The sequence below is a fragment of the Accipiter gentilis genome, chromosome 24 (assembly GCF_929443795.1).
Source record: "Accipiter gentilis chromosome 24, bAccGen1.1, whole genome shotgun sequence".
Lineage (NCBI taxonomy): Eukaryota > Metazoa > Chordata > Aves > Accipitriformes > Accipitridae > Astur > Astur gentilis.
The window spans coordinates 9370257-9394313 of NC_064903.1; the positions used below are offsets into that span (position 1 = coordinate 9370257).

Here is a 24057-nt window from a genome sequence, read left to right on the forward strand (position 1 = left end):
CTGCACCTGCAGGGAAAGCCTGGAGGAAGGGTGGATGTTTCTGCCACAGCTCTACTCCCTTACGACTATCCTCCAGGTAACACTTAAGTGGTATTTTGGCAAGACATATTTCTACCCGCGAGGGCAGGGAACAAGATTATTTCATTAAGTGATTGAGGCACTGCATGGCCAAAGCCACTATTACACTAGGTTTGATTTGAAATGGTAAGCGAGAGGTCAAACTCTCTCAACACTGATCTCCCGGGGGAGAAGAGATAAGGTGGAGTGCTAAGATTTCCACGCTCCCGCATGAGTAGATAAGGTCTGAATGAGCAGCCTCATCAGTAGGCTGCTTCCCTAAGCGTTTTTTATAGCTTACACTGGAAACCCTCATACCTCTCCACACTGAATCACATAATTACGGTTTCCACAAGAAATTCAGAGCAGGATCTCCTCCCACAAAATTTCCTCTCACCTGCACTCCTTTCATCACTGAAAATGACTGTTTGTCAGCACTACCTCTGCTGCTGAGAGAGTTCACATGCAGCTGAATTTAGCAGCCAACGGAGGTGAGAATATTCCCCCACGTGTAAGCTTCTAAAGTGCTCGCCCGTGATTGTGTGTGGCATGAACATCTCCATGAGGAAACATTCGTTCAGGACACACTTGCAGTCTTGGTGTGTTCTCCCTGCTAAGCAAGGAACTGCTTTTACAACAGACAACCTCCATCATGGAGAGGTTGCCTTCCAGTTTCCCGGGAAAGCCTTGCTCAGGTGGAGATATTGCAGACGGGAGGCAGACCCATTAATCTCTGCCATCCCAGCTTCCTCATGCCTGAGCTGTTCTCCGTCATCGGAGGCTCCCTCTTCATTACGCCCTTCCTCCCAAGTGCAACGGAAACATAATAGCCCAGCTAAACCTGACCCTGGGTGAACACTGAACACAGACAAGACACCGCTCTGAGTCACCAGTTAATTCGTCTTTCAGAAGCGGAGTATTTCTAATGTGAAATGCTTGCTCCCATCCCCTCGAATCAGCAAGCTGGGGTTTATATACAGCTCTGCAAGAAGGCTCTTCCTGAGAGAGTCACCCGAGAACTTACATTGACACATGTGCCAATGTTATAGGCAGAGTTGAATTCACCACTGTAATTACAGTTGACTATTGTATAACTTCAGTTTTGGTTGCTCATAACTTCATCTATAATTAATTGTTTGGGCTGAGAATTTCTCCAGCTGGGTTTGGCCTCAGGCTAAGCTTTATCATTTCAGCTGAAATGGCTCAAGTCTTTCCCAAGAATATATTTAAAGAAAAAGACTCTCTTTTGCCCTTGTTAAAATGATCTTTTTCTCATTTACTGAAATGCTCTCACATCTCCATGCTTCTAAAAGCAGTACCTTGAAATACTGGCAGACTTGACTGCTGTGAAATACACATCTTTTCATATTCTCAGAGGGAAAAAAGGATCATAATTTGACTTTATATATATATTCGCTGTTTACACATGTACAGCAGAGATCCAGTGGCTACTTTGACTATCCTCAGTGCTGAGCAAGCTTGGTACCCCACTGTGCCAGATCACACCTGTGAGACAACACATGCAGCATCCAACCGTGACCAGGGATGCTCCTGCGGCCGCAGGGCTTGGTAGGGCTTTCATTGCAAATGTGCCCTTTGGTTGCAGGCCCTCTGTGGTATACCAGGCCACAAGAGAGCTGGGAGACAGTTCAAGCAGAGCGAGGATACAGACACTACATCTCTGTGAACACCAGGGAAGTAGCTACTAAAAAAAGCCTGTGATCAGCCTACGTCCAGAGGAAGATCTGGCCTGTAGACAATGAAGTTGACCCTGGGTGCACGTGGAGCAGCAAAGACAAGCCAAAATATTCAAGAGTTGTTCAGTAAACAGCTGCTGTCTACTATGGTTACCCAAAGAGACGGAGGTGGAGAAAATGAGTACATGATCACTCATTAAAAAGATCACCGCACAACTCAATGGGCCTGAATGCAATCTACATGAACAACCTTAACCAGCGATAGGTTCCTTCTTCTGGAATATCTGAACTTGAAACCCTATGACGGACTAAAGATGTTGTACCCACTTTCAGAGGGGGTACACACCCAGTGACTTCTGGTCATGCAGAAAACAGGCAGAAAGCACATCTCGCTACAGAGAACAAACCCCAGAAACACGGGAAGTCTTGAAAAATCTCAATGAAAAAATGCAAGCTACTTCATTAAAATCTATAACAACCCAGAGACGGAGTCCAGAGATGTCATTAAGAAAAAAGAAAACCCGGTGCTCAGCTGCCTAGGAGCTAACTGGAAAAGCAAAATGGGCCCACTCTAATGCAGAAATTAAAACGCTTAGAGACGGTTCTTACTACTCTGTGAACATGAGTCAGTACAAGTGAAAATGGTGCACAGATGGGCCAGCACAGAAGCAACAGAAGTGCCGTGATATTTACAAGGGGGGGGAAAAAATCTTCCCTCACAAGTGTAAATATACCAGAGAAATCATCCGCTCGCAGCACAAACCAGGGCTTTGATGTAGCAAACACTCCCACCAGGGACAGCACTGGCTCCGCCGGGAGGAGTAGGGATGGTAGACGTTGCATCTGGAAGACAGTAGGCTCACCGCACTGAGCTTTCCCAAGGAGTCACAACACACAGAAACCCAGCAGATGACATGGACCATTTTATAGCCTTTATGTAATCAGCAGCAAGGGGCCGAGCACTGTCCCGGGCCACAGAGAGACACTAAGAAGGGAAGAACCGTGGTGAGTGTTGGCTCTAACACCTGGCAAGAGCAGGGCGAGAGTCCCGCCAGCCTGGGCTCCAGATGCAGGCAGCCTGTGTGCCTCAGCTCAAGGCAGACCACAGCCACTCGTGCCACTGGCAAAGCAACAGCTTAAAGACACGTGCTATACAAAGCTGGCGGTGTTCTGCACAGAGCCAAGCAGGTGGCATTTTGGGGTCCCCCAGCCTCTCCCGGAGCAGCAATAATGCATGGGATCTCTTTCTCCAGCCTCTCCCAGGTCGCCCCATCAGCGCAAGCTGCTCAGTTCACAGCGTGGCCACGGGGCTGAGCTCTCTGTGCAAATCACACTTCTCCTCACCCATCTTCCCCTCACCTGTAAAGCAGTAACAGTAGTTACACTTCTGCAGTTGGCTCAAGATGGGGGAATGAAAACTTAATTATCATCAGCGCTGTTTGCTGAGGAACAGCTCACAGCCCGACCGTGGCAGGAACGGCAACAGAGTCCAAAGAGCAGGCTGAGCTCCCAGAGCAGAGCTGCAGGAGATAGCACAAACCTCACCCCAGCGGTGAAAAGGTCTGACAGCTTTGAATGGGAAAGAAACAGCTTCCCCATCACTTATAAACTTGCTTACAGTGAATTATCACAGAATTTCATACTGGGTTTCCAAGCAGGTCAACCAAACTCCTTCCCGTTCAGCTGCTCTGACTGCTGACTCTGCAGTGGTATAAGCACTCGTGTTCTACAGGAAAATCATTTTTAAACAATAAAACCAACTTTCAGAACCTCTCACCTCTCCAGGTCTCTCTAACAACTTTTGTGGGTTCACACTACATTGTCTCACTCTCAAAGACTTTTTTTTTCCCGGTGTGGTATGAAAGACCGGAGCACAGCAGGAGAAATTAATTAACTGAGCAGACAGTAATTCTGCCATCAAATGAACAAAATGAAAGAGTAACAGAGACTTACACTTATAGTCACCCCTAAGTGTTTCACATGACAACAGCAGGGAAAACACAGTCCAGACTGTTGTTTTAATGTTGATAATATTCCAAAATCTGCAGCGCTTACTAATTTCTCAGTGGAAATAAAACCTTTGACATCAGTGGGAATTCTGTCTGGGCATGGAAGTTGGTTGTTACATTACAGTCTAGCAATGAGAGCCTATTCTGCTGGTAAGATCTTTAGCACAAAGAGTGTTCCTCTTTGTGCCCCCCAGAGCACCTGGACTGGCAAGCAGAGGACAAAACTTCGGCTGAATTGCGTTAGACCTGAATACATCCATGCCCACGCATGCTTTCTGCCAACGCCTGTGCTAGCGGAGAGTCTATTCTGTTCTTCGCTACGGACAGCGTTTGTACTTTGCAATCACCTGCCGGCAGCCGAAGGTCTGCCCGACATGTCAGCCTGCTCTGCTGGATAGTGTTTGCTCTTCGCGTCTCAGAGGGCTTGTTATTGCCGCACACATCCCGCTCGAACACGGAGAGGGACTGGGCAAAACGAGGCTGTTAAATTCCCCCAAATCAGGAAGATGTTAAAGAATATAGGAGGTGAGGGGGGAGGGAAGAGGGGAAGGAAAGTGTTGTGATCACGGCGACAGTAAGAGGGAAAGGAAAAGAGTTAAAATTAAGACAGGAAAAAAATTGAAAGCCGTATGAGCGTAAAACGGAATCACTTCAGGCATATGTCAAAATAGTGTCAGATCTTTTTCTGTTCATTAAGTCAGCAGTTAAACACCCACCAGCTCCGCTTTTTGCTAGCCCTGGAGTTTTGCTACACCTGGAGATCCACCCTATGGCATCAGCAGTAGAAACAACCGGGTTTGTAGGTAAATAACCTCATTTAAGAGCACATTGAGTGAAGCCTTCCACACTGACTCGTGTTAACATGAGGTCCACCAGTAGAGGTCAGGTCACATACTCCGGAGGGTGGAGACCAGCCCAAGAGCCAGGACCAGAGAGCAACAAAAACCATGGAAAAAGGGCCTGAATTTTACAGATTTTTCCTATTTTTACGTCACACATAATAGCACTTAATATATGTCCCCAGGGTTTGATAAAAAGAAAATTAGCCCATAATACTAAGTTAAAAACATCAAATTCATATCTATCCAGCTAATGTGGTAGAGATTACCAGCCTGTAGCGAGTCTGAAACAGTCCCAAAAAGGGAACAACTGTGCGCTGGTCTGAGAAGAACTTGTCCATCTCCAACACTTGGGGTTTTTAACTCTCTCTCACATTTACAGAAGAGTCACAGAAGAAAGCACCAGACACATGAGCACTTTTCGATAGGGTTTTGAACCTGTAACAAAATTTAATATAAAATCACTGCTCAATTACAAAATTTTATGGCATGGTTAATAAAAAAAAAAAAAAAAAACCACAACAAAATGAACCCACACACAATAACTTAAGAACAATTCCAAATTTTCTGCATTTTATAAGCACTAGTTTCCTTTTTTGTACCTAACTGCTGTTACACTTGATGGAACTTTTCCATTACAGGTAGAATGATGAGTAAACAAGCAAACCCTTATTTACAAAAGAGGGATAACATTGTACAAGACAGAGTACATGTTAGACTGAGACCATGGTAATTTCCTAGGACTGTATTTAGATGAAAGAGTCTGGGTTTTTTAGTGGTTTTGGCCTCAAAACCCTTCCCAAGGGACATGTACAATTTAGCTATGCTAAAAGTCTCCTTTAGGTTCAGGAGCCAAGAAGATAGTCATCTCTCTTCTCCAAGGGCCAGCATCCAGGATTTGGCAACAAAAGTGCTTTTCTCCCGAGCAGTATCAGCCCCAAGTCGTACCTGCTCTTTGCCAGTGCCCACCCCACCATTATACTAACCCAGCCACATAGATCACGCCTGTCCAATGTGAGGGAAAAAACCCCAAGCAGCCACCTTGATTGCCTGACACTACCTGTTCTGCACTCAAATTTCCACACTTCTCCGTCTGAATAAGGCTGCTTTATGCACCATTTTATTACTGCAGGTAATACTGCACACTCTCAGCAACAGGAACAAAGATTTTGGTGAAAGCAAGTTTGTTTGTTTGAGGGTTTGGGGGCTTTTTTCCCTTAAAAAAAATAAATTCTATCCGTTCGTAACTATGAACATTCCTCGCCAGTCCTCAGTCAGCCAAAAAACACATGAGGTCTTTCTGAAAAACTAAGTTCTGTGCAACGAAGTTATTAACTGCTGGGAAAGGCAGGAAAGCTCTTTTACAGCTGTTCATTGATCCACTGAACGTCACCTTACACTCTGTAGCCCCTTTTGGATTCTGCAGACTTCTGGAGTAGGCTGAGAAAAAAAATAAAAACCTTGGCCAGAGCAGTTACGTTGCTTCTTGAGACATGTTTTCTTTGGGTTCAGGCCTCAGATTCTCAGCCAGAGATTTCTGTCCCTGGTGGAAAATTAAAAAAAAAATGAAAACACCGAGTTTTTCTGCTTTTCAGGAATCTAGAGAACAAACAGAAGTTCCTAACACGCTTGCAAAAGATGTGAATTGACCCCAGTGTCCTTCCATTTGAGATCACAGTTATTCCGAGAAAACGAAGTCTCAGACACCTCTGCCCACGAGTCCTGCCATCAGAAGAGCAGCGTGGCACCCAGCGCTGGACCAGCACGCTCCCGGCGACATGATGCTGGGAAGCGGGAGAGGAGGCAGCCTAGCCACGCTGGCTCCCGTTCAGCACTGGGGACCTCCAGGCACAATCCTGTGCTCGCTCCGGTTGTGCTCCTACGGAAGGCGAGAGCCTGGTCCACCCGATGCCGAAGTCCCCGTTGCCGACACTTGAGCGTGTCCACACGACAGCTTTAATGACTCTCGGAAACCTTTTACGTAGGCACCGTGGCTTGTGCCAGTTACTCTGGTTTCAAACAGGTGCACATAAGCCTTGTTTTAAGCAACTGGCTATCGTCCCAGAGTAGACGAGACCAGAATTAATTTTCTCTATTTAATTTACGATTCAATATTTTTATTCCAAAACTGTGCACTGATGCTTGGGGACTGGCAGGTGCATTTAATCAGTACATAAACCATATCCAAGCAGTCCTGTTTCTTCTCATTCCTGCGCTCTCTAGCACAGGCACACCATTCCTCACACCCAATCTGCTGCTTAGCTTTCTTTCCTCTTTCCCTTTTAAATGGCACAGACAGCTGATGAAGAGCCAGGCACTCACCTTGACCCAGACTTGAAGCTCCATCAGACTTTCTCAGCAGGAACAGCCAGGCTTGAAATGAGAGGCAATGCTTGGCAGGTGCTCCCAGGGGACTGGCCAAAAATAAATGCACTCTCCAGTTAATTTCCATCCGAGTACTACTAACATTTCTCCTTTAAGAGCGCAGCTAAAGCATTTGATTTACGGAGGGCGAGGAGGTTCTGTATTTGTTTGCAGTAGCAGTGGCAGACCCGGCACGCCACAGGGAATATTTAGACCCATTTTAAGCACCTTCGTAAGGTGCCCATGCTTCCCATACAGACAAGGGATCTTTTAGGGTGTGATTCAGGGTGCTGTAATTAGGAACCTGCCTCTCACCTTTGATTACAGCAGGAGTCTAGACATCTAATTTAGGCAGAGAAACGACAAAATTAGCTTGTACAAATATCTCCCAATGCATCAGTTCTGCAAGGAACCAGACCGGAGGCTCTTTGGGAAGACGGTTATGGCGAGTAGGACGTGGCACTTGGCAGGCGGCGAGAAGCAGAGCAAGGCTGTTTACGGGGAGCTCTGCTCAGCCGTGATTTCCACCAGGCGGGCCACAGCACGTCGCGGGCCGGGGGCGAACGGAGCCCCGAAGACCCCCAGCCGCTTCCCTCAGCTCAGCTCAGCTGCTGGCGTTGAAGGAGGAAAGTCTGTCGGATCTCAGCTCTGGCACAGGACCAGAGCCGGCAACACAGCGACCTGCCAGCCCATTGCCCAGGGAAACCTACTCCTTCCTTCTCCAGAGTGATGCAGCTGTGACGGAAGAGACTGGGAATATCCCCGAGTCCTTTAACTGCAGGGCTGCTGGGGTGGTGCAGGCTAAGAGCTATTTGTAGTATCGCCATCTCATAGTACTGCTTCCTTCTTTTTTTTTTTTTTTTTTAAAGGAACCACTTGGATCATAACTTTAATCAAGATTTTAGAAAACAAGGCATTTAGAAAATTTGACCAGGTGCATTCCAGCTTCATCAGGGAATTTAAAAGACCCCCAAATAAACAACAATACCTCAGGCAGGAGATGGACACAGGTGGAAATGTAATTCAGCCTCCGAAATTGCTCATTTTAAATTGCGGATAGTATTTTCATTTTCCACCACGGATTACTCTGTGGCAAGGCTATGCATTGCTACATGACAGCTCATTCTGCTTTTAAAACAGCAGCACTTCAGCAGCAGCTAAATTGATGCTTTTTATGTGTCCATCACTTATCAAGGGTAATTGATTAGTGCCTGCGAGGGGCTCTGAGATCTAACAGATTACATGTTCTGAGCCTCCTAAATTATTTGAATAGATTGAGGAAGAAAAACATTCCAAATCAGATTTTTGTCTGACCCAGCATTACCTTTCCTGATCAGCGTTTCCCCTTCCCTTTAAAAATATTTTTGCTCAGAGAGACAAAAGCGTGCTAAGCCCAGGGAGCAGATTTTCAAAGGCAGCAAGAAGAATTAAGCACGATACCTGGTAAAACGTAATGGAAAGCAAGTATGCTTTCCCACTGAAAGTTTCTCCGATGGCTGTTTATACCGCTATTTAAAGACTACAGCTTTAATCTAGCTCAAGAGAAGAAAATGAAAAGGTCATAGCTCCCTCAAGCTGGTTGGAAAGCAATCCAATGGGAAGACGGCACTGCGCTCCCGGACGACACGACGTGTGCGAGGCTCCAGCCTTCACACAGCGGAGCAACTGGAAGTGTTTAAGCCTCGGCTGCCTGCCTTAAACACACCCCGAACCAAGAATAGCCTCGACTCTCGGGCACAGGTCAGGCGATGCTGAGTCACTTGCTGGCCGGTCCCCAGGCTCTCCAGCTGCCTTGGGCTCGGCCTCCCCTTACAGACACAATTTGTGCCCGCCGCACACAGCCCCAGCGCTGGCTGGGAACGACCGGCCAGCGACGGCATCCTCCGGTCTCAGGGGCTTTGGCCGACTGAGTGGTTCCAACATGAATTCCCAGTTCGTGCCGCCCCGTTTCCCTCCAGCTTTGGAGCAGAGCGTTGCTGCTGCCGTCCTGCCAATTAAATGCTACATTCATACATGTCTTTGTAATTATGAATCAACTCACAAGCGTTGGTGCACACCCCAGGCTCACACGGAACGGCAAACAATATACTGTCACGGGTTGCATCAGCTGCTGCGATGCTCTCTCATGCCTTCAGGCTTGCTAAAGCTGATCTAACTCTAATATAATAGCCTTTTTACCCGCCTCCTCCCCCAACAATTACCAGAGGCTTGGGAAGCCATTGAAATGCAAATAGCTGATGGAGAGGTTATTGGGGAACCGGGCTGGGAAGGTACCAATGCTCTGCTGGTTTCCTTTAGTTTGACTCGAACGGGACTGCAATCCCGAATTTCTCTTTGTATAAATAGGAAGAGAGGCAATATTGCGAATGCACGGACAGCCTTGTATAGCAGCTGAACTGCATCTTCTCCAGTTTAGCTTCTCTGTGATCTGGGCCCCCTGTTACTCCCATGAGTAGCTCCAGCAGCAGAGAGAATTGCACGGTACAGAAGCGTCTGCAACTCCGACGGCATGACACCAGCGCGCTGAACTACGCGAACTTACTGAAACCCGCTCTGGTCCGGGTTTCGGAAACCTTCCCCCTGGAAGGTTGTGGAAGGCAAGGCACTGGGAGCTGTGGAGCCTGCAATCTTCTGCGCGGCTATAGATGGAAGTCAGCAATAGAGCATCCCTCCCCTGCTATCCCACCACATCCTTCAACCCGGGCACTTCTACAGAGGACTGTGACCCCTCCATAGCCTGTTTGCTCACCATCTTTTCAAATAATGTTCCCACCAAGGACAAAAAGCCCTGGCTGGTCCCGAGGCAGTCCCGACACTCGGCTGGAGCAGCCGGGGACGGTAGTATCTCCCAACTGCTGTAAGGTGGGGTGGGACTAGGATAGCCCAGAGACTTGTTCAGGCTTTCAGCCCCCACTAAGGCTTCAGGAATTCCTCCTAAATATAGGCTGCCTCCTCACCCCGTTTTCTGTAGTGAAACAACCTATAAATATCAACAAAGAAGACATTTACTGTATTATTAACAATTCCTTTCCCCCGTGTAAAAGAGGTGTAGAGAAGAGGGTCCAGCACCTGGTGCACATGAACTACAAGGGGCAGCGTGTTTGCTTCGGCAAGAAGGTGGCTGAGGGCAGACCTAATCGCCGCTTCCAGCTACTTAAGGGCAGTTATTAAGACGCCAGCGCCAAACTCTTCTTGGCAGTGGCAGGACACGCAACAGGGGGTGACGGCCGAAGAAGCGGTCAGGGTCAGTGGGAGGGTCAGACTGGACCCAGGAGAATCTCCTTCAGTGGGCACTGGGGCAGCACTGCCGTAGGTCACGCAGGGAGGTGGGGGAGCCTCCGTCCCTGGAGGTTTTCAACTCCCCACCAGACAAGGCTGTGGGTGCCGTCCGCGGGTCCCGCTCCGAGGGGGCGTTTGGGCTAGAGACCTCCAGAGGTCGCTTCCAGCCAACATTTCTACGGCTCCGCAACCTCCGCAGCAAAAAACTCGGCGTTAAAGGGTGAAATTGCAGCAGCTCCCTCCCCTGCACTTCTGCCGAGCCACTTTCCCGGGAGCGGGGCAGAGCACCCACGCCTGCACCATCGCCCCATCCCGGCACCACTGCCTGTCCCCCCGCCGGCACCCACGGCTCCCACCGCCCCGGGGGTCCTGCCCAGCGGCACCCACGGCCCCCGGGGGTCCTGCCCACCGGTCCCCACGGCCCCCGGGGGTCCTGCCCGCCGGCACCCACGGCTCCCACCGCCCCGGGGGTCCTGCCCAGCGGCACCCACGGCCCCCGGGGGTCCTGCCCGCCGGCACCCACGGCTCCCACCGCCCCGGGGGTCCTGCCCAGCGGCACCCACGGCCCCCGGGGGTCCTGCCCACCGGTCCCCACGGCCCCCGGGGGTCCTGCCCGCCGGCACCCACGGCTCCCACCGCCCCGGGGGTCCTGCCCAGCGGCACCCACGGCCCCCGGGGGTCCTGCCCGCCGGCACCCACGGCTCCCACCGCCCCGGGGGTCCTGCCCAGCGGCACCCACGGCCTCCGGGGGTCCTGCCCGCCGGCACCCACGGCTCCCACCGCCCCGGGGGTCCTGCCCAGCGGCACCCACGGCCTCCGGGGGTCCTGCCCGCCGGCACCCACGGCTCCCACCGCCCCGGGGGTCCTGCCCAGCGGCACCCACGGCCCCCGGGGGTCCTGCCCGCCTGCACCCACGGCTCCCACCGCCCCGGGGGTCCTGCCCAGCGGCACCCACGGCCCCCGGGGGTCCTGCCCACCGGTCCCCACGGCCCCCGGGGGTCCTGCCCGCCGGCACCCACGGCTCCCACCGCCGCGGGGGTCCTGCCCGCCGGGCCCTCCCCGCCCTTACAGCGCATCACATCCAGGCGGTCAGCAACCCAAACCCCCGCACAGGTTTCCTGCGCATCTCCTCATCGCTATCTGCAGCGCGGATTCTCCCTCACTTCGGTGAGTCAAGAAAATACACGGGGCTGAGCCCAGCGGCAGCCAACCGCCCGGGACCGGGGCCGGGGCCGGCAGAAACGCGTTTTAGCCGCGGGCAGAGCACGGGGCCGCCCGGCGCGGCAGCCTCCGGTTGCCGGGGCTCCGCCGCTTCATCTCGGACGCGCCCCCCTCGCCGGTACCGGAGGGGTGGGGGGATGCGGGGGGGCGGTGGCAGCTCCGTGCGCCCGCCCCGGCCCGCTCCGCCCCGGCCCGCCCCGGCGGAAGGCAGGCGGCCATGCCCGCGGCAGACGAGCAGCCCCGCCGCGACATGGCCGGCCGCCGCCTCCTGGGGCTCCTCCTCGCCTTCGCCGCGTTGCTGGCCTCAGGTAGGGCGGCCCGGCCGCCGGTATCGCGGGGCGGGAGCGGGAGGGGGGCGGCTTGGGACGGGAGGAGAAGGGAGAGGGGGGGGGGGGGGGTCCCCGGGAGGTCGCGGCGCGGTTTGCGCATGATCGTGGCGCTGGGCCCGGCCCCGGGCGCGGCTGAAACCCCCTTCCCCGTCCGGCCGGGGTCACCCCGCAGGATCCCCCCCCTCGAGGGGAAATCCCGCAGAGGTTGCAGCTTCCCCGCCGTGGGATGAGGAGGGAGGGGGGGGGGGGGGTGCTCCTCGGCTTGGATGCATCCCCCGGTAACGTGCAGCCTTCCCCCGGGAGGGCTCACGGGGTCGGGGAGATGCAGCCCCCGAGGAGGGTCCCTAGCAAGGCACCCCCCCCTCCCCCTGGAAAGCACTTGGAGGGGGGGGCTGCACCCCCCCCGGGGCCCCACCCTGCGCAGATCACCCCGCCGCTGCAGCAGATGGCGGACCGCCAGCCTGTGCACCAAGGCCGGGCCCGGCCAAAAAACATTCGTTCCCTGGTCACCCCCTCCGACCCCCCCAGAGCGCCCGTTCCTTCTCCCCACCCCGGTTCGGGGGCGGAGGATGCTCCTGCGCAGGTATCTGACAGCTGGGGTGGCTCTAAACCCGTCATTAATCACCCATGCTGGTGATTAAAGCATCTCGGAACGCGGCGTATCCCTCTTTGTGAGAAAGTGTCTCAACAACGGTTAAACCAAATCCGCGATGCTGCAGGTAGAAAGCTCTGTAGCAGCCTGTGACTCGGATAATCCAAAACGGAGGGAGTCGCGGAGCCGTCGGGAAAGGAGTTTGGTTTTGTCTCTCTGCTTACTGAGCTGTTGGATTAGCGGATTCTCCGTGTGACCCAAATTTCTCGGGCTGGTGGTTGTGCTCTCCCTCCTTTTTAGTCCCACTGCTATTTTGGCAGATCAGAATAGTCTAACCTAGAAATCGGTCCCAGCTGGACAGTAACTAGGAGGATAGGGAAAAAAACCCCATGCCTTTGCGGGGGGGGGGGGGAGGGCAATGAAAATCAATGCAAAGCTTATCACAACTCTTTGTTTCCTTTAAAAAATAAAAGTACTGATAAAAGGCTGTTTGTTTCTTTGGATAGGCAAAAAAGTCCTCCTGAAGGTTGCACAGAGGAAATAGACAGCAATTATGTAAAAGGCCTTGGGAAAGTTTTTCAAAAAAAATCTGCTGTTAGCTAGGAGGCACCCATCAAACCCAGACTGGTTAGAGGATATTAGCATCGAAAGGAAGAGTGAGCTGGGCTGCGAGCGGCTTTTGCTGTTGGAAGAGATGAGGTTTACCGTGAGTCAGCCTGGAATTAGTCTCCGTTTGCGTTGGGTACTTACCTGCTTGTGCACCTGCAAGGGTAACAGCGTGGTACAGGGTCGCTTACGCTCACCAGTTTAGCAGCTGCATTTTTACTTGGTGGATATCAGTTTGACAGGCTGAGCTAAGAGACTGTGCGTAAAGTCCTGATTTTAGATCAAAATTGTAAAAAAATATGATTAGTCAGCAGAAAAGCTATTTGCATTCTGTGTTGTTTGCAGCGTGGGCAAAGAAAAATGCTGTTCTCTTTCATTTTGGAGCGCTGGGCTGCAGGGTCCAGCTCTTAAATATCCTTGGCTGTGTTTGTATCAAAATGAATTTCACTGAAACGTTCATAAATCATTCCTGCCAGCGCGAGGCTTCACAGGTAATTGAACAACATTAAGTTCAGCTCCTGTCTGAGCTGCTTTAAATTGCCTCGCCGTGGAAATAACTATATAAAGGTAAGCGGACTCTGCACTTGCAACCTCTTCTGCGTAGAGCCCTGCCGACACCGGACGCGTGGGGACGAGGTACTGGTGCGCGGCTTCAGCCTTTCCCTGTGGCCTCCGGTTCCTCCTCCGGTGTTTTGGTATTTCAGTCGTGGCTCTCCTGACCCGTGGGCCTGCTCCTCCCTCTGTCTCTCCCAAACCTTTTGGAGCAGCTTTGCAGCACCCTGACGGAGGCTCGGAGAGCCCTTCCCCACTGGAGCGCTCAACTGGCCTTTGGGGTACCAGGGCAGCCTCCCCACCGTCATCCCGTGCCCACAGGAAAATATCGGGTGGAAGGAAGGGGGTTTCCGAGGCAGGGCTTTCTACCCCAGCTCCTCAGTACAGCAGCAATAGAAATCAAATTTCTTCATTGCCTCTACTCGCTGGCTTATTTTTGGCTTCTTGTTCTGAAACAGTCTTTCCAGCGCTGTCGACAGTGGGTCGCAGACAGCCCAGTCTCTTGCAAGCTCAGAGGTTTACAAATTACCAAGAACCAAGGATAGCAAACTAGACAACAAAGTCGGTACTTGGTGTGATTCCTGCAGCTGAGGTCTGGATCCACCATTGACCAAGAATAATGTGCATCTTGGCTGTGGCCCAGTAAAGCAGGAACAAACGCTCTCTTTTTAATTGAAAAAATATGGTAGGGTTTGGCTTTCTCTTTGGTCAAATTTCACTGCGTTTCCCTTCATACGTGACTGTGCGCTTCAGCGCCCGGTCGGCTACTGGACACGGCCGTGCCGCATCCGTCTGTGCCTCCGAGCTGCCGTGCTCCCTCGGCCCTCACCACCCTTCTGGCTGTGGGTGCGATGCTGGAAATCGGAATTGCTCGCAGGGCACCAAGCCGTTTTCCAGCGCCGCTAAGCTCCAGTGTATTCCCACAGCGCAGTGGTGGGCAGAAGCATTAAAGTATTCTGAGGCGGTGGAGGAAGCCAAACACCCTGCAAAGCCTTTTTGCTGCAGCTGGCGCAGCAGCCGAAGGTGAGCGGTCCCTATGCTAGCATGTTGCATGATGTTAGGAATGCGCGGATCCATGGCTTTTCCAGAAAGTAGTTATGTTTGAGTCATCCAGGGTTAGCCACATGTTTCTGCAAAGTGGTAAGGAAAACAGTCAAATAAAGAACTTTCCACAGTCATTTTTTTTCCCTCTCCTGTCCTCACTCTCGTGGTAAGCCAGTACAGAAAAGCACTGATGTGTTTTCATGGAAAGACAGCAAATTTGGCATCTGAGGTCAGTGTTCTTGCAGGGAGCGGAGGTTACTTCTTACGGGCCAGGCAGAAGGGCTATGTCCAGATTTTATGCTTTATGTTGCCCAAGAAAAGCTTGAAGAAAAACTTTATGATTACAAACCGGCAATAGGAATAGTTGGGCATGTCCTCCAAAGTTGCAATATCAGCAGTGACGGGTGACTCTGTGTTGTCATCCTGTGTCTTAATAGACAGCATCTCACAGATCACCTCTCCTCTCGAGTGTGAGGACAGTATCCCACCAGCAATTACAATAATTACTTAAAAGGGAAAGTAATATTAGATGGTACTATTAGCTATTTATAACTGTTGCACAGATGGCTACAGTCACTGCAGGCGGCTCCTCTGCACAGTCTCCACCCAACAGTGCCCAGCCGAGGGCGCAGAGAAAGCAGGAGAACGCCAGCTCTTTTCCAGATGTTTTTCCAGGTGTCCGGGCTCCGCTTTGCAGCAGGCAGTGGTGGCCACAGCTGGCAGAAAAGGGGGTGCCAGTGCCAGGTGACCCGCCGGCTCCGCGCCCATCGCTTGCCAGGGTCGCTCGCCACGGTTGTGCCGGGGCAGTTGCAGGAGGAATTATTTAGAGTAGAAACGAAAGCCTTGGTTTGGTGTTGCTGTCGAGACTGAAGGAGATAGCAGCGTCGTGTAAAACATTTACCTTAGCTAAAAATCTTAGTTATAATACATTATTATGTTATTAAATTTATAATTACTAGGTATCAGCAGCAAGTCAAATAATACATTTAAAGAATAATTTTTACTTTGATAGTGTCTTTAGCGCGTATGACAAAGCAGGAGAAGCTAAATTGGTTTTCTTACAAATTATCTCTGATCTTTGAACAAATATGCATTAATTAAATGTGCCATGCCCAGATATTTATGTACATAGCTTTGGAAATAATTAATTTCCATACTTCTGCTTGTATTTCGGAACTTTTTCTTCTACCAGCCTAGCGGTATCTATGCTTGGAAATGGCCATTTAACTCAGGTTTTTTTCCCCTCTACAGAAATGTAGTTTTTTCCTTACATCTGTTGCAACCGTTTCAGCCCTTAAAGCACATAAAACAGAAGAGTCTATTGATCTCCAGTGCTGACTAGAATAAACTTTTAGGACTGCACGGTTTAAAAACATCCTTGGAAAAATATCTCCTGGAGGTTTAAGGCATTGACTTTACAATTAACTAAAGGAAAAAACAGGGTTTTATTAGAAGCGTGCTTCTGAAGCCACTCTAATAACAAAACATATGTTTAATAAACTACATAACACTCATGGCAAAGAGAAAACCTTTGCAATAATTCCTTCTTAATCTGATTGATATAATTCACAACTGGTGGAAGAACTTAAATAGAGGAAAACAGGAGAAGATGAACATGGCATATCAAAACACAGAACATGAAAGGACTTCTTTTGAAAGGGAAACTTCAAAGTTGAGGATCCAGATGCTGGAGTCACTAGCTGTGATGTGGGATGCGAGCACAAGGACACGTTTGCTGAGTGAATGACGCTCTCGAGAAGAAAACGGAGCCCCAGTACAAGCCCGTTAGCCGTTGCAAAGCGAGAGGCAAAGGCGTTCTGTACGCTTGCAGGGATTTCAGTGGAGCCGCACAGGGTCAGGTTTGGTTTCGATCTTCTGCATGTTCAGCCTACTGGTGTGATGCGGATACACTTAATGCTAATACATATTTACAAAACTGTCGTGTAGTCACTCCAAAATCCTTTTTCATTGCTTTCCAACTTCGTCTAGGAAACATGGAAAATTATTGCGGTAGGAGTACCACGGCCAGAAAGCTGATGCTGAACGCAAGCTCCTCTTCCCTGAGATACCCAACCACGTGGGCAGCATCTTCAGGGAAGGAGTGGGCCAGGTCTGCTGCAGGGATTCAGCGCTGGCACGGCATATACGTGTAGAAAAGCCAAAGAAAGCAAAACCAGAGGCATTGGCAAGATTTTGGAGGTGCCAGCTCAGACAGGGAGGCGGGAGACCGTGAACAGCATCGTTCTGCTGTTGGAAGGCTCCGCAGGCTGGCACGGGGTTGTCTCCAGCAAACAAGGAGCTGGGAGAAGAGAATTGCTCAGCGTCTTGCTTGCCCTTTGAAATGCTCTCATTGCCCATGCACAAAGAAACCTGGGTAGAAAGAACTTGTCAAAGTTGGAAGAATCTTACTGAAATCCTGCTTCGGAAGGATGCGCTCCTGGTTGGATGTTTAGGGGTAACTGCAACATGGGCTCCAGGAGGGTAGGAGGCAAAAGCTGAACAAGCAGAAGAGGTTTCCAGCCCCAGCTGTGGGCGACAAAGGAGGTGCTTGTGCTGCAGAAGGGACGTTAGATACGTAATAAGATTTTGAACAGCACATTAATCTGTGACCATAAAGCGTTGTCTGCTGACAAATGTCTGCTTTTGAGGGTAGGAGCTTAGGGAAAAGTCTCTGTGTTAGATCTCTGTGTGACCTATATGGGATGAAAGCAAGCAGCTTGGTGGAGCACGCGTCTCCGTGATGACCAGCCACCTCCATTCAGGTGTCCCTACAACTGCAGGACTTGGGTCGCCTTTTCAGACAATATGATCTGAGCAAAACTTATGCCAGACCCCATCTACCTCATTTGAAGCAAAAACCTCCCCAGGTCCTGTCCTGCCACCCGGTCCATAGCATTCCTCTCAGAGATTTGCATAATTTCCACTACAGAGCCTGGGCATACCCAGGGGTACGCTCTCGTGCCACGAAGAGGTAGAAGGACCAAGAACTGGCGAAACTTCTCCCTTGCCCAGCACATTTTCCCACCCTTGAAATTCTTTTGGCCAGAGAAATCCCCATGCAACCTGATGCCAAGGCCACGCCGGGCTGAAGAGGTTGCAGCCCTGCAAAGTCAAACCGTTCCAGGGCAATACTTCCAGCTGGTGCAAGCCTGCCCTGAGCATCCCCCTCACCTCCAGGCAAACCCCCGCTTTCCGACCCAGAACCAGGCTGCTTCAGCTGGGGTGGGTGTTCAGCCAGGCCCCGCTCGCCGGGCATCAGCTAGTGCTGCTGGTGACAGACTGTCTCACGCACTGTCAAGAGACACTGAGAGGATGCCATGCAGTTTGTGTGTCATTATTTGCCAGAAAACCAGAATTTATTTTTTCCAAAAAATCCGTAGGACGGCACTAAGCTTTGTGCCCGTGTGTGTGTTTAAAAATCCTAATACACGTCTTTAGCCTCATGCAGAAAATAGAGCGTTTTTAAGTGAGGTTAAACATATGTTTGAAGAAAAGGTATATTCCTTCTTTCTCTTTTGTAATGATGGTCTTAACTGAGTGAATGATTTAGGTCCTTTTGCAGAGGAAATCTCAGAGCCGTAACACTTGAATTGAAGTAACAGTTTACAAACAGTTGGTTTTGTAAACGTCGGTGCTATTTCCTCCACAAGTAGGGTCAGAGAGAGCGAGAAACCTGTTGGTGGATTTCTCTTTGAACTCAGCGAGCTCCTGGTTTTATGTTTAAATTATTTCATGCCACGTCAATAGCAAATGGTGCTCTGGTTATAAGGCAACTGTTCCCCTGGTGATGGGAGGCAAAACCAGGTAGCTGTACGCCTCCTTCATCTAGAAAAGTGTTTTATCTCCGGATTAAACAGCTGCCCTTCATGACTTAAAAAATGACATTTTAAATGATAGTCATGAAATAATTTTTTAAAAAGCCCATGAAAGTCTGTAGCAAAAATTTTCAGAATTTGCCTCGATAAGTTGTCATTGACTTAACAGAAACACTTTTTTCCCCTGGCAGAAGTATTTCTGCAGACCTTTCCCACCTGTATAACAGAGGACTCTGCTTTTGCCTCCTAGTAGCACATTTGGGAGGCGATGGGAACACAGCGGGTGCTGGGTGAAGCTGGCTTTACCTCCCCAGTCACAGACGCAGACTGTGCTGGGCACGGGAAACCCCAGGGAGTGGATGCACCCCCCAAACTCCACTTCCCAGGGGACTTCTCCAAACCTCTCTATGGAAGCAAAGAGCCAAACCCACCTTACTGAAAATGAGCTGGTGCAAAAGGCTGAGGGATGTGGCACGGCTGCACACCGCAGGTTTGGCCAAGCGGCTTCCCTGGCCGTGGGCGAGCCTAGAGGGGTGGTCTTGGAGCTGTGGGGCTGGGCAGGGGTGCTTAAAAATCACTGCCAGTTCCTGCCCCACCTGCTCAAAATTACCTCCAGCAGATCTCTACTGCCGCTTTCTACTTGGGAGGGGAGCGCAGCCCCCCACCCTGTTGTCCGTCCGTGCTGGAATCCCCTTCCCGTGGCGGGACGGCGTGGTCCCTCGGCAGCACCGCGGGGCTCTGCGACGGAGCCGCCTTCGCCCAAAGCAGGGGCGAGCGGGAGCGCGGCCGGGCGAGATGCGCACCTGATGCGAGGAGGGCGCGGACGGCGAGCGGCGGAGGCTGGATCCTGAACAACTCCCCACCGCGCTCCGAATACCCAATATTTGCACGGCGAGGCGCCGTGGAAAGGCAAGCAGGCGGTTGCAGGCGCTGCGCCGCAGCAGCGGCCAGGCGGGAGCCCTGCATTGCAGGCTGCGGTGACAGGGGACAGACAAATGCCTTCAGCCAGAGGAGAGGGCTGCAGCCCCCCACGCTCTCCCAGGGCCTCGCTCCGTCTGTCGGCATCGCCCAAGTCTTCATTTCCACCACCGCTCCGCTTCCGATTTTAAATAGCACGGTACGACAGGAGCAGCACATCCCAAGTGATGAACCAGCGTTTTTACCGTGTAATTCCCTATTTACCTACTTTTAACTACAGCATCTTCTCTTGATCTTTATCTGATGAGAGCAATCTCTTTCCATCGGGAATCAGGTGATAAGCATTTAATCTCCCGTTTCAGTTTTCTTTGGGCTCCTGCATCACTGGCTTTGTCATCAGTTGTTCCACGCTGGGTTATGAACAAAATGCTTTCATGCCGCAATTTGTTGTCTGGTTGATAAACAGGCGTCGTTGGCCCTAGGCAAATTCGTAGTCATTACTCAGTGTGCAAGCAGAAGTCAAGTGGCTAATGTGAACGTACCTCGTAATGTTTGTGGGTGGACAGCATGGAGGCAAACACGAAAGCACCCCAATTTGGAGCCCTCCCCCCGCAGTCATAGGAGGAAAAGGAACTTTCTGTGTTTTCTGACCTTCACTAGGGATCACGAACCGAGTGAGCTGAAGTCCGTGTTTCCCACCCTACGCCCGGTGAGGCTGGGCTGGGCAAAGGCCAGGAGCAGCACACCTGGACACAGGCGGTGCCAAGGCTGTCCCCAAAGCGGTTGCAGCTCAGATCCTGCCTCTTGCTCCCGGCGTGCCTTTCCCTGGCAGGGCCGGCTCTTGGCGTTGCCGCACCGGGCTGTGGCCGTCTGCCCTCTGCTGCCGGGAAGCCAGGCTGGAACCTGCTCGGGAGTGGGGTCACAGCAGCCCCGTGTCTCCCCTTCCCTTGCTGCAGGAGCACTAATCCAGTTCTCCAGCAGAGCCCTGCACGCTGCTTCCGGAGGAGGACAAATCCGAGTCCTGGGTGACACTGTTGGTTCTTCCGTGACCCGAGAAAGTCGCCTTTAGCCATTTCCTAACCTGGATAGCGGGGTCAGTGCTAATTTCCCCTCTGCCACTCGCAAAGTGGTTGGGGTCTGGGAATAAAAAAATAAGGATGCTGTCCTCATCCTTTCCCCCTTTAGGCATAATAAATCGTTCTTCCTTAAAAAGAACCCCAAGCCAAACAAACAGCAAAAGAGTGAAAAGAAGCAGCAACTCCCTTTCCCATCAGACGCACCTTTGAATTATTAAGAGTTACCTAGGGCATTTTCCCAGAGTCGGTCAGAGATTCGCTTTCTAGGCTCAGCAGCAGAGCTCCTGGGAGGGCTGGGACTCCCCCAGCCACCGAGCTCCCCCTGCCCTCGTTAGCCTTTGGCCACAATGTCCCTGTCCCCAACCCAGGCACAGAAAGCTGGGCATCATCCCATCCTCACCACAAGCCCAACTGAGCTCAGGGACTCCCCAGAAGGGGAGGAACCTTAAATACTTGTGCTCAAAACCTTCCAGCCTTTTGCTCCTGATGCAATTGATCTGGGACTAATTGAAAGCAGGTTTTGGCAATGCTGTGGCAGAGACCTCTTTGACATAAACCTCAAAGAACAATTATCTTATTAAAGTTGCTTAGAAAATGTCACCTGCTCTACACACAGAGATGTCAGAGTGCCTCGGAAACCTTGAAAGCTTTGAGTGCTGATACTGAAGAAGACCATTTCAATTGACATCTTGTATTGCCTGAACAAGGCTACCCACTTTCCAGCCACGCTGGGGTCGAAGAAGACCTGGTGAAATGTTTGTTTCGCATGGGGTCAGAGAGAGGATGATGCTGTGGAGCCAGAGATGGGGCAGACCTGGGCAGCGGCCGCCGGTCCAAGGCATCCTTGGGAAACCCTGATGGAAAGCCTCTCCTAGCTCTGGTAGTGCTGCCCTTGACAGGGCTTTGCTTTTCACTCCGAGCTGTTGAGGGTTGCTGCCAGCACCCAGAGGTGTTTGTCCGTGGTGTGGGGTACCGCTCTGGCCAGTGCTTTTGGGGAGCCTGAGGTTCATCCTGCAGGGACAGGATGGTCCCCCGGGCACCGGGGCTCCTCCAAGGCCTCGCTGCTGCCACACCAACTTCTGTCGCGTTGCCTGGCAGCGACCGATGCGACGTGATGCATGGCACGGACCCCTCGCTCCCCCCCAGCCTCGCGCGCGGCCCTGGGCTGGGCACCCCCCCCAAAACAGATGTTGTGTGGGTACCCACGGGTGGCCGGTACGTCACCCCCTGGCACTTGCAGCCCCCTCTTGTTTGCTGCTTTAATTCGGCAACGCGCCGACACCAGCAGAGCAGTGAAACACGTGGAAACTCTTCATTTCCCTCCGACAGCAAATTTGCTCCTTCGCGTCTCAGTCCCCAAGCGTGCGGAGAAGGACCCCTTTGCCACGCTCCTGCAGCCTCCGAGCTGGCAGACCCACACCGGTTTGAAAAGCAAAATCAACTGGCAGCAACTGAGCCACTCTGCTAATAGCCTTTCTCATCTAATTTTTTTATTAAAACTTGGAAATACAGTAATCACTACCAGTTTGAGTCAGTGAGAAAGGTGACAGAGAAACATTGGGAAGAAGGAAAAAGTTGGGATGAGAGTTTAGCACGAACAAACACCTCTGGATTTGAGGGTGCTTTCTGGCCCTTCGGGAGCTGACTGGGTGGTCTTGGAGGCTGGTGGGTTTGGCAGTGGAGGCTGGTGGATTTGATGGTGGAGGCTGGGTGGTGATAGGAGGCTGGCGGGTTTGGTGATGGGAGCTGCCACTGCTCCGCGAAAGACAGTGCTGGGGGAAGAGCAGCCTGGTGGCAAAGCTCATCCTCCTGCGGACACATCTGGAGCGGGGGCTCTTCTCACATGCCAAAATTCAGGAGGAAGAGGCCAGCACCCGTCCTTAGCCCTCAGCTTTTGAAGTTTCCTTGCAGCCTCCATGCAGGCGCACCTGGTAAATACCGCGGGCTCTCTGCCTGCCGCTTACCAGCCGTGGCTGTTGGGAAAGAGGAGACGAGGGCGCTTCCCTCCGGGGTTTTAAATCTTGCTGTGGAGGAGTAAGAAAGGCTGCGTGAGATGGCAGCAGATGAGAAACTCCTCCCCGCTGTGTTTTTTGTCTGGTCTCTGCAGATCGACCTGCCGGCAGCTCCCGGTGCGGCCACGGCCGCAGAGGCTGAGCCGCCGGCTGCTCCCTGGGGCTGTGGGACACCGCGGAGGCAGCGCTGCTTCTTCAGGTGTTTTGGGAGCAACCTGGAGGTCTGTCCTTCCACCCGAGGTGGGGAGGAGATGCGTTCGGACCTTCGGGCAGCCCTCAGCATGATGCAGGGCAGATGGACGCCGGTGTCTCTCGAGCATTGAGTGCCTGGCGGGGGAGCTCCCGGCGAGGGCTTGCCTTCTCCTGCCCACGGGGACGGTGGCCTTTCTGGCCTGGCCCCACGTCGTGGTGCTAACGGTGTCTGCTGAGAAGGAGCCTGGAGCCCACCAGATGCAGGCAGGTTTCGCTGGTCACGTTTTCCTTGCCACCTCCGTCACTCTTGCTGAGTGCCAAGCATATTGGGTGCTGCCACCGAATAATTTAAATTATTCCTAGTAAACCTTGAAATCAAATTGCAACACATACCTGCTTCTCATCCAGCTGCCCCAGCACACGGAAACGCAGAATTTTCCTGTGGTTTAAAAACCCACGCCAGGCGCGTTGCCCCGAGCTGCAGACAGCAATGCTTGCGCAAGGGGCCGTGCTGCCTCTCCTGCCCCATCCAGCTCAGCCCACCGCTCCTGTGGACCAAGGAGAGGGCAGAACTGGGGTGCTGTGGAGCTGAGGTTCCCGGCGGGGACCCGGCAGCACCGAGGGCAGCGGGGGGAGACGCAGCTCGCGCGGGTCACGGCGGCTCGGCAACAGCGCGCTGACTTTAGCGGAGGCTTTTAGGCATTTCTGTTAATAGGTTTCAAACATAACCACCATTAGTTCCTCCACAAAGAGAAAGTCTTCATTATGCAAATTCTCATCTTAAAGCTTTATTCATGTGCTTCCTGGCAGGCTTTCCTTTAATCTCAAGAGCAAGATTGCTTGGAATTACCATATACCCTTGTTAATTGCATAAAAAAAAAAAAATATTCAGCAGAGGTTGTTTTTGCCATAATCAAGAGTGATTTTGATTAGTACTTCTAGAAATCAAAATGTTTCACTGGGAATGGAGAAGAAGGACGGCAGTGTTACCTCCCCCCCCCCCAGGAGCAGGGGCCATCCCAGCCAGGGAGCTGTGTCCCACCGCTCTCAGCTGGCCGTGCCCCGGACCGGGGCGATGTACCCCCAGCGTCAGCCGCCGGTCCCGGGGCTGAGTTTCTCCCCCGCTTCGCTTCCCGGCAGAGCCCTGCACCCCTGGCCCCGGCCGGCTGCTCGCAGGGGTGTTTGCGCAGGGGCATGTCCTCGGGCAGTCTGTCTTCCCTGGCAGCAGCCGAGGAGCTGGCGAAGTTCAGAGTCTGCTTTTCAAGGCACAACTAACTTCAGGAGGAAGTTTGTGGCCAGGAGACGGCCTGGGCGCATCTCCGGAGAGAAATGCAGCTGCGATGAAGCTGTTCCTACCCTCCTGGCCTGCCAGCACTGCCCCAGAGACCCCCCGTAATGCCCCAGCTCCGAGGGGCTCCACTCTCCCTGTGCAGAATCATTGTTCTTTGGTCTTAG

At 52.1% G+C, this 24057-nt stretch overlaps 2 protein-coding genes across 2 annotated transcripts in view; both read left to right on the forward strand.

The window, feature by feature from the left end:
- Positions 1-11439, forward strand: part of LOC126050366 (basic proline-rich protein-like) — a 40819-nt gene extending 29380 nt beyond the window's left edge. Inside the window, exon 2 of the mRNA XM_049828179.1 lies at positions 10445-11439. Within this exon, the coding sequence (XP_049684136.1) occupies positions 10445-11439 (995 nt within the window). The remainder of the gene's footprint in view (positions 1-10444) is intronic.
- A 189-nt stretch (positions 11440-11628) lies between these two features.
- Positions 11629-24057, forward strand: part of CD99L2 (CD99 molecule like 2) — a 33407-nt gene continuing 20978 nt past the window's right edge. The window contains exon 1 of the mRNA XM_049827842.1: positions 11629-11774. Coding sequence (XP_049683799.1) covers positions 11684-11774 — 91 coding nt within the window. The 5' untranslated portion in view covers positions 11629-11683. The remainder of the gene's footprint in view (positions 11775-24057) is intronic.